General features: G+C 41.7%; 1 protein-coding gene across 1 annotated transcript; it reads left to right on the top strand.

Annotated features, from left to right (window-relative positions):
• Positions 1-3,057: 3,057 nt before the first annotated feature.
• rtbdn (retbindin) lies at positions 3,058-13,761 on the top strand. The gene is made up of 6 exons (XM_069701199.1): positions 3,058-3,349; positions 4,410-4,571; positions 4,686-4,785; positions 5,613-5,741; positions 6,596-6,692; positions 12,276-13,761. The coding sequence occupies exons 2-6, from the start codon at positions 4,412-4,414 to the stop codon at positions 12,630-12,632; spliced, it is 843 nt and encodes a 280-aa protein (XP_069557300.1). The 5' UTR covers positions 3,058-3,349; positions 4,410-4,411; the 3' UTR covers positions 12,633-13,761.
• Positions 13,762-14,385: the final 624 nt, after the last annotated feature.

The following is a 14,385-nucleotide window of genomic DNA, read 5'->3' as shown; positions in this document are numbered from 1 at the left end:
ACCTCAATGGCTACCTAACAAACAAGGACATTAACATTATTGAACACAATGTGACTGAAAGACGATTATAGATATGTTGATGCTTTGTGAATTATAAGAATATCTGTCTGTGTGCAGAGATGTTTTTTTTTACACGTCATAAAGTTGCCTGGTATGTTTGTGTGACAGAGTTGGGGGGCGGGGGTCAATTATTTGAACATGATGTCATACTGCTTGAGTGTCTGTCAGATGATTGTACAGAAAATGATTTGTAGAAAATAAACATGTTGGACCGCTGACTTTGAGTAAGTGGGTAAAAATACTCCAGTGTGCAGATTTGAATTGATTTCTCGTCGGCTAACACCTGCATTGTAAGCATGTGGAAGACAAAGGTCACAGCAGTGGGCTGTGGAGGACAAGTAAGATTTAAAAAAAAAAAGCTTTAAAGAGAAAGAGCAATCCAGTCCAGCAACTAACTTTGCATGTCGCCTGTGTATTTCAAATAGAAAAACATGAATCTGATTGATTCTGTTCCCATTTATCCAGCTGCAAACCTCAGGACTCCCAGTGACATTTGAAACATGTCCCCTTAGCAAAAACTTTAATTAGAAAAAAACAACAATTTGGTATTTGACCAGTGACATTTCTGTCAACTAAAAGGTCACTGAATTTGACCTTTTGTTTGGGAGTCTGAACTCGCAGTATCAGTCCCTTTTGTCATTAGATGTTTCATAATGATACGAACTAGAGCTGGCTGAGGTTAAAATGCAGGGTAATTTTCCAAATGACCAAGAAGCCTTTAATGAGTTTGAGGATTTTCCTATAGGTTTAAGACATATGCGATAACATAGTCTCGTATAGTTCCTGATGTTGTGTTCAATGTTCAGCATGCAGCACAGATATGGATTATCTTGATTTATTTATTTTTGAATCAAGGGTGTAGGTTTGGATTCAACATTGGCAGGGACACAACAATCCCCTGACACATAAACCAGCTCACTCAGATATTGGTAAGGTCAATCCTGTCCTCCCAAAGTATTGGTAGGGACATACCATCCATATGCAAACCTACGCCCTAGTTTTGAATACATCATCTGTTTGCTTTAAGTGATATAAAGTTTTTGCACAGTAATGTTTTTCAACTGGTCATCCATTACTTTTAACTACATATTTCAACTTTTCTGGACTCAGATTGATGGAAAGTTAAAGATGAGCATCACAGCACTTTGTATTCCCATTTAGCTGTTTATTTTACTCCTCAACATAAATATATGGACATATTATACTGAATCACAGCTGATATTTTTCAGTTTTGCTGGTTGAGTTATCAGATGAGTGTAGCTCTGGTGTAAGAATCTGGAAGTCATTGCGGTACACAATTACATTATCTTCCCGACACCAACCAAGAGTTTTCTGACATCTTCTCCACTTCTCACCTTTTATTGCCTAATTTCTTGTCGCTGCAACTCTGATTGGAGTGTCTGCCATCCTGGAGAAATAGGTCAGTGGAACAAATCAAAGCAACTCTAAATGGTAGAAATTAAAGTCTGTCATTTAGTGAGTCAACAAGGATGGGTGACAGTGCTTGCCAGCTGAGGGCCAGCCTAAAGGCTCAAACGCAGGCAGTGTCCCAACTCTGTTAAATGAGAACAAAAACAAGGGTACACAGAAAGCAGGGATGGCCTGCTTTGTCCTCACCCCCTCTGTTCCCCGAATAGCTCTTGCAACAAAGGATATCGTTATTCCTCCTCTAATTACCAGATGAAGAGCTGTTTGTCTGCCTCCTGCTCCTGAGCGCTCCCCCCCAGAAATAAAGTGCTCAGTAGTGATGACCCTGAGCGGTTATGCAACAGTCTGGTGGACAACGGGGCCCAAGCGAGTCCTCATTTCCTGCTTCAGCTCCCACAGTGTGCTTCTGAGCTGGTTCTCCACTGAGACCATTTCAACTGCACTCAATCTGTGTGTTTGTTTGATGGCCAATCTGTCTGGTCTTTTCCTGTCCCTGCACTGGTTTGTTGCCAAAACCAATCATGTCAAAGGCATGTCACCAATTTCCCAGTCTTGGTTTTAGGCGGATGTATCTAGGCCACAAGACACTCTCCATCTGCTCTTATGTTGCCAAAAGCCTTGGGAGGACACTCAAAGAGAGAGAGACAGAGAGAGAGAGAGAGAGAGAGAGAGAGAGAGAGAGAGAGAGAGAGAGATTCAACCAGCCAGGGATTAGGTTGGCACACCAGGTCCAAAGGGAGGTGAGATTAAAAGCCAGGAGCAATAATACACACAGTGGGGGGGGGAACTCATGTGTCAATGTAACCCAGTTCAGACCGGGCTGTCAAATGTGAATGTGCCACCAAATGGGATGAATAAATGACTTTAGGGAATTCACCCTATGGCTAAACTGTTGGCAAGGTTACCAGCTCCAAGTTTTTACACAGACGACACACATGCATCCATAAAAACAGATGACATAATAAATTCATCAAAAAAAAAAAAAAAGCTGCACTGAGCTCCTGACTCTGTAACAGGGAGGGTTTTGCAACACGCAGCAGCTTCCTGGTCAGTTCATGGTGTTTTGTTCCACAGAGATTTGTATCCTCTGTCCTCAGTATATCATACAGTATTAAATCTCAGCTGTACCCTCCTTTAACCCTGTCACCTGTAAAAAAAAAAAAAAAAAAAACCTGACCTCAGTGTGTGTGTGTGTGTGTGTGTGTGTGTGTGTGTGTGTGTGTGTGTGTGTGTGTAGACAGGGAGAGCTGGTGGAGGACAGGTGTGACTCAGCACCACCTGTGATTGAGCCTCTGAAAAAATGAAGGGCAAGGCATCCCTCATGGGGTCTGCTTTACTTTAAAATCAATTTGAAAAATCTAATTTATCACAGTGTTTCCATCTACAGCTTTACTTGGACGGGAGGAAGAAAAGCTGTCAACAAGGAGGATTTGGTAAACATCCTATTGGGAGATTAACAAGGAGCAAGCTCGGTCTTTTCCGTGCACGGAAGTGCGTATGTGCGCGCACGCGTGCGAGGGAGGGAGGGAGAGAGAGAGAGAGAGAGAGAGAGAGAGAGAGAGAGAGAGAGAGGACTTCCCAGCATGGGGCAGAGGGAGGGGGTGAGTTGCCTGGTGGAGGCGACTGAAATGTCCTTCATATACTAAACCGGTGACAAATTGGCGAGCATTGGCCCCAGGGTAGCAGAGATCACAGCCAGCGCGGAGAGACTCAGAGACACAGACGGACTCAGGAGGAGACCGGAGCACCGAGCACCGCCGTTGGTTCCACAGCAACACACCGGGGATACGCCGACCATCTATTACAAGAAAAGCAACAGAGGAAACTAATCCGGACGGAGCAGCATTTACCCCACCGATAGGTAAAGAAAGATTTGATTTGAACTGTGCGGATAGATAACCTGATTCGCTAGATTTTCGCAATTTTCAAGTAAAAGTTAGGAGGCTGCAACACCATATCACTACTGCACAACAACTAGGTTACATATTCATGTGACGGTGGATTAATAATACTGATCTCCTAAAGTAGAGGCGAAAAATAACCCAACAGAGTCTTAAGGTCACTCTAAACCCACGAATGAAAACAGACCCCTTAACGATGCTTTCAAATGTTTAAATTGTAGCTTTTTACCTATTTATTACCTATATTTAAATTAACTATAAATAGCCTACATATACAGTCCACCATTCACGCCTAACTTTAACATGTTTTGTACACTCTGGATCTACTGGAAACATAAATACTTTTTTTGTGATCGTAATTTTTTTTTGGTGTGATTTTAAGTAATAAATGCGGAATTAGACTAAAGTAATTAGACTTTACTTTAATTTCAATTTAGACCATCTGACTCACATTCAATACATGATTAAAATACATGTGGAATATTTTTGTGAAAATACGTACATGTTTTTTTTTTATTCTTGTTTACAAATTACAGTAAAAACTGTAACTCGTGAAAGTATGAAGTAATTGGACAAAGCTGTCAATATTTGTATTTACTGTAGGTAAGACTCTGTTGTATCAAATCAGGGCCGCACCTGATCTGCCTGAGGTCAGGTGGCCATGTCCAACAGATTTATTTAATTCGTGTTATTTAGGCTACACACTGGCGAGCCGTTTGTCAGATTAAGCGACTACGCATGTCATCCATCTCAGCACGGTGCCTCAGTCACACCTGATTAGGCTCACCAGGTCTAGTAGGTCACCACACACAGAGCTCACACGGAGCTTAACAGCCTGCGCAACATAGATGTTTCACTTACACTCTGTAACTCACTGTGTGCCATGATGAGTTACTCCATGAGCCTTGAAAGAAGCCGTGATCATGGTTTTTAAATGGATGTAAAATTGTTTTCTGCTGCGATGATTCATTGTGTTTTATGCTGTCTTTATATTTCTGCTGACCTTGTCTGTGTCTGCAGAGATGGGTGTCACCTGTCCCCCTCTGCTAGTAATTGGCCTGTATTTGACGGCTGCGCTGATTGGTGGAACCCGCTCAGAAGGGGTGTGTCTTCAAGACGGCAAGCATAAGGCCACGCCCAGCCCAGAGCCTCACCTGACGGAGTGCGCGCTGTACGCTGACAGTGAGTGACTCCTGTGTTTGTCTCGAAACGTTCTACTTTTAATGACGAAGATATCAAACTAAATCAGATGACAGACAGCTGCCTGACGAGTTGTCGTGTCCTTGCTGCTGACAGATAGCTGCTGCAAAGAAGAAAACATCCAGGACATCTCCCAGGTTCCCTCTGCCAGCAACAAGAATGAACCGTGGGACAAGTGCGGGCCTCTGAGCCCTGAGTAAGTCGCTTCCATTCTTGTGGTTCAGTCGTATTGCCTTAAAGTGACTATAATCAACATAATCATTTTTGTATGTTGGGTCACACAGTTTTCTCTTCATGACCACCAAGTTTACTGTTTTGGGTCACTTTCAAATCAGGCTGCTGTTTATAGAAGCAGCACCAAAATTTTAGTACATAAAGTTAGTGGTGAACTGATGTACATATGGTGGAGAACAAAAACAGAGCAAAAAGCGTTTCTGTCTTGAACCTAAATTCATCAGATGGCCAGAAACAAGACTGCAAATCACGAGTCTGAATATAATGTGTAAGATTATATGTATATGTCAGTGCTGTGTTCATTTCTATTGCTTCCTATTGGCAAAAATAAATAAATCCCTAATTGCCGGTTTAAGTAGCTTTAGAGCAACATTTATTTTCTTACATGATTTAATCTATAGCAACGGGTTTGTTCTAAGGCTTTTAATGTGGTGGTAAAACGTTGAGATCTGAGTCTTTGGAATAAACAAAATACATTTCAGTGGGACAAATGAAGACAAATTAATTCACATGGTGGTGAATTATGGATGAGTAGACAGAAAATCAAGCCACCAGCAAATACCATAAAGGAAGTCAAGTTGAAAAAAGCAGTAAAGTAGCATTAGCAGAAGCAGGGAAAACACACTAAACAGCATAATTCTCAATCAACCAGGTCTCCATGTCCTTATTAATCTTTATTTTCTCCACCTGCCCTGTGACCAACTATACTGACTCAGGGTCAATAAGTGTTGAAATACAGACGTGACCATGCATCATGAAAGCACAAACAGCCTCCCTCTGTCTCCTCAGGTGTGAAGGCTTTCTGAAGCGCGTGTCATGTTTTTACCGCTGCTCCCCCGACGCCGCGCGCTGGCCCCATCCTCATCGCCGCTCATACATCCAGGCGGTGCCGCTCTGCCACAGCTTCTGCCGTGATTGGTGAGGCTGCCAAACACATTGCTAAGCAAACTTAAATCAAAATCAGTACCTGTCCTGCTTCATGTATTAGGCTGGCCAGGGAGAGATTACCAGCTTGTATAACAACAGCATTTTGTGTGATGACAAAGTGTTGAATAAACAGCATAAAACACAGGTAAGATGACCGCTGCATATTTCAGGGTCTTTTCATTAAAGAAGGCTACACATGCGTGTAACGGCAGCTCCCAAGTAGGGTTCGTAACCTCCCCAGGGGACCCCCAGTAACCATTTCATCTTTGCTATGTTTAAAAGAGGGAAAACAGCAGAAAGACTGATCAAAATCTTTTTTTCCCAGTGGTGGTGAAGAAAAATGCTTAATAAACTCTCCTAGTTAAATGAGAGGTGCATGAATTTTTGCTTACAGTATAGATGGAAAATATGCTTATTTGCTCTCTTGGCAAGATTTGGATGAGCAGTCTAAAGTGTAAAAATACCACCTTGTGGTTTTACAGAGTTACGTTGTTGCCAAAACTCTTAAGTTACCGCATTGCACATAACCCCAACATAACTCGCATTAGACAAACATGATATAACATGTGGATTAGTGAGTTTAAGAGGTGCTGCCAACTGTTTCCAACTATTTGCTAAGCTAAACTAACCGGCTGCTGGCTGTATCTTCATATTGAGCGTGCAGACTTAGCCTGTCAATCTTCTCATGAAACTCTTGGCAATAAAGCCACAACACTTGTAACATTTCCTTTAAACACTCAGTTTACCTCAAATAGGGAATTTAATCTCAGGAGAAAATATTCAAATGAGATAAATTTGAATATTTCAGATTTTTTTTTTTTTTTTAATTGCATGTGTCTTTTCAGGTTTGATGCCTGCAGGATGGACTTGACATGTGCTCGTAACTGGGCCAGAGACCCCAGGGGACATAACTGCACTGGAAACTGCGTTCAATATCAGCAGGTGAGCTGTGAACTCGTGTACCTGTGATCTCAGCATATTAATCATACATGGATGGCAGCGTCAGTCTCTCTGTCAACCACTTCTTGACTAAAATATCTTGTTGCCATAATAGTGTGAACATCTGGTGGTCTTGTAGCCTAATTATAAAGAGCTCCATCTCCAATACAGTGTATGAAGTGTAATCAGCTGTTTTTAGCAGGATACAAGCAGAATGCAGTCACGCCTTCGTTCAGGTTTTTTTCTGGACAGCAGCGGACGTGTTAAGAGGTTTGAATCCCACTGACTGGACCCGAAAAGCTTGTCGCATGTTGCAGGTAGAAGGTCGGCAATGTGTCACGGTGTGTTGGTGGTGGAGACAGAGCGTGGTTATGCGAAGAGTTAACGGCGCGGGGCGACGCTGTGGGCTGAAGCGTGAAAAGGTTCGGCCCTGCTTCAGTGGGCAGAGGCCAGCTGGGTGATTTAGAAAGAAGCCGAGTGACAGAGGGTGCTGGTGTGCAGCTGAGGCCGCTAGCAAACGAACTCTCACAGATGACACTCTATATCTATATCTGATGGAGTGTGTCGTTCTTTCTCCCCCTTTTCCTCCCCCTTTCTGTCTTTCTCTCTCTCTCTCTCTCTCTCTCTCTCTCTCTCTCTCACACACACACACACACACACACACACACACACACACACACACACACACACACACACACACACACACACACACACACACACACACACACACACACACACACACACACCAGACCCATTAAGGATGTTTGGTGGTACATGATTACTGGAACTTACAGATTTGTAGTAAACGAGGAAAATTAAAGGGAGACTACTGCATCTAAGTGTCTGAGTGTGTGTATATGGGTGTCTGTCTGTGTGCTTGTGTATTTTTGGTGTGCTTTTATTGGCCCATTTTCATGTAGGTTGCCACTAATGGCACACCATGGGCTCCAATAAATTTAAGCAGTGTTTTAAATAGCTAATGAAGAAATGAGTCACTAAATTCAGCATTTTCAACAAATCCACCCTCTTAGAGAGACTGCAAGCGAGTGCCTGCCTCTCGTATTTTTGGAGGTCACAGCAGTAACGTTTTTTTGTTTTCTCCTCAGAGATGGTGGATTTCACAGTTGTGCCGGTCATTGGTCTGAGCTCATAGCACTTCAGTTCACCTCAGACGTGCGCAAATTTGCACAACAGACACAGACGTGCTTCTGTTTGGTATCGCATTAAAACCTCCAGCTCCGTCTCACCCGATCTATGTCTGTAGAGTAAATATAAGTACAGGATTTGTAAATGACTGCAGTAGATTTTGATGTGCATAGAAACAAGCTAATACATTTAAAGACACAGAAAGACACACATCCTCTGCATGCAAAAATCCCTCTGGCACTCTGTGTCTCACTCTCCTTTTGTACTCATTGGTAACGTTACTTGCCAGCCAAGGTCTGATTTATCTCAGCATTAGACACCGTGTCTGCTCCTTATTTTATGGGAATGAGGTTACGTCTGCAAAGAGCGGCCGTGTCCGTGCTGGGCGCTGGCACGAAACACGTCCAGATCAGATACAGTAAATTAATGGTTCGGATGAAGAGAAAGACAAAATATGTTTTAGATACACTTACGATGACACGGGTAACAATGGACTACGTATGAGAATACCTGTTAAAAGGGAATAAATAGTAAATTGGGGTTTAGTGGGGACCTAGAAATAAATTATACTGTAAGTACTTGTATAATAATAGAAATACAGGATACATCCATATCCCTAGGATTGCAAAGGGGATCAAAAAGGTTAGCCCTATATGTCCTTTCAAGCCTGTCCTGTACTGAAAAACAGCAACATTGATCGATTGTTGAAAGGTGTTAAAATGAGCTATATTTAAATTTCTTGTGACCTCTAGTGGTCGAAATATTTATAGAGCAATGGAGGAGGTCAGGTGATGTACAGTCCTATAAAGATTGACAAAGTGCGTGTAGGCAGGTATGTGAGGTTAATGCTAGATTGGATCAGCTGGAATGACACAATGCTGTAAATTTACTGTAAACACGGCTGTGATTGGTTGTTTCATTGTCAATCAACTGTTCCCAAACCATAATCCTTAATCCCAACCATAATGTTGCAACTATTCACAGGAAATCTAGCAGCAGCCGCAAGTCAATGGATCAAACATAGGACTGTCACTCAAGAGGCTGCTGTGTGTATTAAACCAAAAGACAATATTGACTTATTAGACCTTATGTCGTTTATGTAATGTGATGCAAGTTAAGTCACATGCTTAACATCATTTATGTAACAAATATAGTTAACTTAACTATTTTATAACACATTTTTAACATCAGATGAACCCGACATTCCCAAAACTGCATAACAATTGTGTATCATCCTTTGAAAGACATACACGTATCATTTTTATGGCTACAGCTATGGAGGTACATCCTTTATTTCCAGGCTAAACCCAGTATTTTCTTCCCAATAACTCCAATAATTAGGTGCATTATATTAATTATAATTCATTTCTAAGTCGATCTTAAACACAAGTCTATTACCCTGTAAATCCTGAAGCTCTTCCTTTCCGGTGTACAATTTCATTCATTGTAATGAATTAAACGGTCAATTGTTGGCTGTGATCTAAAGGGTTACTTTTCAAACAATCAACCTTAGAAATAACAACGTGTTTTTGAAAATTATCAAAATCTGTGAAAAGATTTAATATTGTTCAATATACAGTTTCTTTCATCTGAATAAGGATAATCATTAATCAACTAGAAAAAAAAAAAATGTACGGTTTCCTAATTGACCTCCAGCTAAAATAATGATGACAATTTATGTTTGATTTCTCTCTTCTGTTTTTTGTTTTTTTTCCTTTTGCACACCAGGTGTAACTACACAGGCTAAGGACAGAGAAGGGCAGAATGAAATGAGATAAGGATGGGAAGGACAGCATAGAGCCCCGGGAAATTTTTGTATCTCACTTATTTGATCACACCATGTCGTCTAAAGCCACTTGTCCTCGTTCTGAATTAGCTTTGGCAGCAAACCACGTCTGCCCGAGGAAGGACAGAGAAGTGTGTGTGTGTGTGTGTGTGTGTGTGTGTGTGTGTGTGTGTGTGTGTGTGTGTGTGTGTGTGTGTGTGTGTGTGTGTGTGTGTGTGTGTGTGTGTGTGTGTGTGTGTGTGTGTGTGTGTACCCCTCTGTGCATTATGGGGTCGCTGTGATGAGACCTAAGTGTGAGACAGAGTGTAGATGTAGTTGAGAGAAATGGCCGTCATCCTCTTTGTCCTTTGAACACGGTAAATATATTACAGCTTCCTTCTCCTCTGAGCACCCGGTGTGACTCAGTCTTAATCCCCCAACAGACAGGAGGATGAAAGGAAGCAGACGTTGGGGTGGGGGTGTGCAACAGAATTACAGGGAGAATGAGAGCGATGTGCACACGGTGGGTGCAGAAATAAGCAAGAGAGGAGAAAAAACAAAGCAAGGGGGAGATACAGTGGAAGTTTGGTCGCAAACAGAATTAGCTGAAGCAGGAGACGATGACTTGGTGGCACATCTTAATGACTGGTTATGAGGCAGTCACTAGAGACAGAGTGGGAGCTTAAACACAGAAAAGCACTGCGTGTGTCACTGCAACTTTACTAATTTGCTTTCTTAACTATTTCTCGGCGTGTAAGCACACACCCACAGTTAAACAGCTTAAACGCTGGATTGTGATTTGTTTTCTTGCACCGCCATGCAGTATCCCCCTTAATCCGCATACGTGTCTTATTAGAGAGGAGTATAATTTTTCATGCTCCAGAAACCATACAGCTAATGTCAGCGGTAATTGGAGTTTTTCCTCCAAGTACAACTTTATACAGATTGAGCGCTGTAATGAATTTCCTGTCAGCAACACAAAAGGCGCTGGAAGTGACCTTTCCGATTTAGTTTGGATCTGTACGTCTACTTTGTGAGGCTCGTCAGAACTGTAAAGATGACACAGAGATGAAGTCTTGCAGATACCAATGTGAGCTTTTCAAGGTCACGTCTTGTGTTTTCCTCTCAAGGCCGGTGTAGACGAGGTGAGGCAAGCGGGAGGGGCAGACAAAAGCCACTTGCAAGAGCAGTTATCCGGTGCCTGCAGCCCCCTCCAACACGCTGCCCTGAAAGGGCAAAATCAATTACTTCAATGGATGTTTATGTTGCTCTGAGAGGTGCTGGGAAGCATGCTGAAGTGTGAGGGCAAAACGTTAAGCTGTCTGGGAGGTGTGCTGGAAAACAAGGTGTCTGTTTGCTTGCAATCTCCAGGGAGGAAAAAAATCTTAATCAAAGAAAAAAACTTTCCAAGCAATTAATCAACATGTGTTGAACAGCTCAGAGTCCACTCTGTCCTCCTCTCTGCAACATGGGAGCCTGCCTTCCAGTTCAAAGTGGTCTATCAGGGATTAAATATATAGTTCCATAAAGGGATATTTATAATTGCATTAGTGTATAATCACCTGAAACTAACAATCACTGTGTTTTTGTTACTTTATAATGAGCACTTCATATCTACTTAGGGAGCTGGTCCTCCTCCACAGAGGTTGCCATGTTGCTACAGTAGCTCAGAAATTTATGTTTATGTATTATGTAGCCTGCTTCCTTTAGTATATATTCTAACCACCGTTTTATTTGATCATACATCCTCTATCCAATCAAATCCACAAGTTTTGTATCATTGTCTGGTGTCACATAGTATGACAGATTGGATCTTCTGTGGAACAGTAGCCACACACAACCCACACATTAGATACAATTTCGACCCATCTGCCAACCCACGATCCGATTCAAGGGGCGTGTGCACAGCTGCTCTCTACTCAGTCAGGCAGTTGTCAATTGGATTCTGAATGAATTTGCAAGCTAACTTAGCTGTTGTCGAAATGCCGTGCAGGACGGCGTTCCACCTAAAACAAAAAATCAAATACACCTGTCAATTTAAGCAGAATTGGACTGAAATGTTTCCATTTATATCCGTTTGTCACCAGAATAGTGGTCTGTAGTCTGTGCATAGTTTTTAACATACAACAACAACAATAACACACACGTACAGTAAACTCAGAAACAAGTCTAAGTAGACATACTTATAAATATTCAGTTTATGGCATGATAAATGCTTGTATACATTTATGTGTGTTTTGTGTAGCATTAAACTGCAGTGTTTCAATGATGAATTGATGTACATATAGATATACACATACCCACACAAATGTTTTCTTATGTAGACAATGACACCGTCTCAGCTTGGAGTTGTATAAGTGTATATCGAGACTTCTCATCATTAATTAAAAGGAATGATAAAGTTGTGACCTAACGTTAGGAGTCTTAAAGTTCCCAAAAATATTATAATTTCATCTTTCATTTTTTTTGTGCTTATAAAAATGTAATTCAACTCTGAAAGTGACCATTCTGCAAAATGAGTACTTTTTGTACTTTAAGTACTTGAATACTCAGGCTGAAAATCTAAATGCTGAAAGTAAGGAGCACTTTCACAGTTACAGCACTCATTCTGTCAGAGGAGATAGGTCTCAAATGTCTTAAATAATGTGCGTGTCTCTGTGTGTTGTGGCCTACAGATGTATCAGCACGGCAGAGATCTCTGCGAGAGCCTGTGGGGTGACGCCTTCATGACAGTGGAGGATGAGCCAGAGGAGGTGGGAGAGGCGGGAGAGATCGGCATGGAGGGTGACGCCGGCCGCCCCTGCGGCTGCCTGACCCTCAGTCCCTCAGACAAGGATGTGATCGCCGCCCTCAGGGCCCAGCAGGACGACCCAGAGGAGCTGGACACCACCAAGACCGGCTTGCCACAGTACCGGGCCCCGTGCCAGACCAAGCTGCCCGTGCAGGCCAGGAGCGGCAGGAAGGGAAACATGGTGCTTCGTAAACGCTCCGTGGAGGTGGAAGACGTGGAGGGCAGCGGGAGCGGTTTGTAGATGGTGACAGAAGGCAATAGATTTATAGATAATTGTCTAGATCCTAATATACAAAAATCTATCCTTTTGAAATGGAGTTGTAACCTTGCTCCTTTAACTAAACTTACCAAACAAACCTGAACTCTCATTATTATCATCACATCTCAGATATAAACATATGGTACACTGTATCTGGTGTAAGAGAGACTCACAAGCTTGAAACACTTCCTATAAACACCTTATCAGTTTGTTTGATTGAAATAAATTGCAATTAAAAATGCCACAACTGAATAACATAATATTTAAAGGCAAAATCCTCAATTCTGCAAGGGCTCTGACTTCAATGATAAATATATTGATAGTAATGGCTGCACAAATGTTTTTATTGCCAGCCAAGAAGGTGATTTTTTTTTTTTTTTTTTACCGGTTGTTTGCTTTGCTCATTAAAAACCCATCAACTTTATGATGAGGTGTGTGAAGTCTTGCACATAGTAAAAGCCCTCCAGTATTAGCACTAATGCATGAGTCAAATGTTTCATCCTTTAAACTCAAGAGTACTTTTCATGATCATATTGAAAATACAACGTACCTGCACCAGTGCTTCACCACCCCGCTGTCTGTTCAACCGTCTATAGCCGACTTTAATCTGTGCATTAGTCACTTGTTAAATGCAGATCTTACTGTTGTGATACCATACTGTGCGGTCTACTCTTCATGAAGTATATGATAGTGGAGAAAAGGTCACAGAGTAATCATTATAATGAATGTAACTTAGGTTTTCTAACAGAGTCTGCCGGCCTGAACGTAATGGATTGGGTGTGATTGTGAGAGTGGAGAGGTGTGCTTCTTACCTAAGAGGGAAGGGTTGATATTAAGAAACTAAATCTGCCTCCCAGAGCAAGTAAATCCACTGAGGCAGTATTCATACCAGATGAGGTCGCTCTGGTAGTTTGATCACGAATCACCAATGTACTGTGGTGTGCTCTTTCTTTTATAATTATGTCATGTATTTCTAGAGTGAGGCAGATGTTAGATGTAAATGTTTTGTAAAAAGGGAATCTGATTTGTCTGGTTTATGGTCGGCTCGCTGAAATTGGTGTTTCTGTGATTTTCTTTACATTCTCAATAAAGACAAGGTGTCTAAATGTCACCCGGAGCACTTTTCATCTGTATCCCCTGAAAAGATCAGGTGTTAAACTAGATGTATGGATCCTAATGTGATGTGGTGTTTTTTTTTTTAGTCTAATCAGAATTTCCGTTTTCTACTTTATTTAATACAAGTTGAGCTTTCCACATACTTCCTGCTAACAACATGTTTTTTTTTAAGCTGCTTGGTTGGCAGTTTGATAACCAGGTTCTCCTGTCTACATGCTGAAGTGTCTTCTGGCAAGACACTGAACTGCAAGTTGCTCCCAAAAGCCGGCAAGCACCTTGCATGGCAGCTCAGCCGCCATTGATGTGTGAATGTGTGTGTGAATGGGAGGCAAACTGTAAAGTGCTTTGAGACAGCTGAGGTGATAAAGCGCTATAGAAGTGTAGACCATTTACCGTTTACTTTGTAGATCACTTATAGGCTCTTAGTGAGAAAAACTTTGGGTTTTCCAGGTTGAAATAAATCCTCCTTTAGCAGAACACTTTGATAGTCTTTGTAGATAGTACAATGGCCATCTGGACAAAAATCTTTTTATATACTGCTTCTCAATATTTTCAGCTGCAGACTTCATTTATTGAAGAACCCATGATTTCTCCACATATATTACTGACTAAATCTTGC

Source organism: Brachyistius frenatus, unplaced genomic scaffold (assembly GCF_029030835.1).
Source record: "Brachyistius frenatus isolate BFR_SWC_R1_liver_20210118 unplaced genomic scaffold, ASM2903083v1 Contig_36, whole genome shotgun sequence".
In the NCBI taxonomy this organism is placed as follows: domain Eukaryota; kingdom Metazoa; phylum Chordata; class Actinopteri; family Embiotocidae; genus Brachyistius; species Brachyistius frenatus.
The sequence above is the reverse complement of the archived record's forward strand: the minus strand, read 5'-3'. Positions and strand labels throughout refer to the sequence as shown.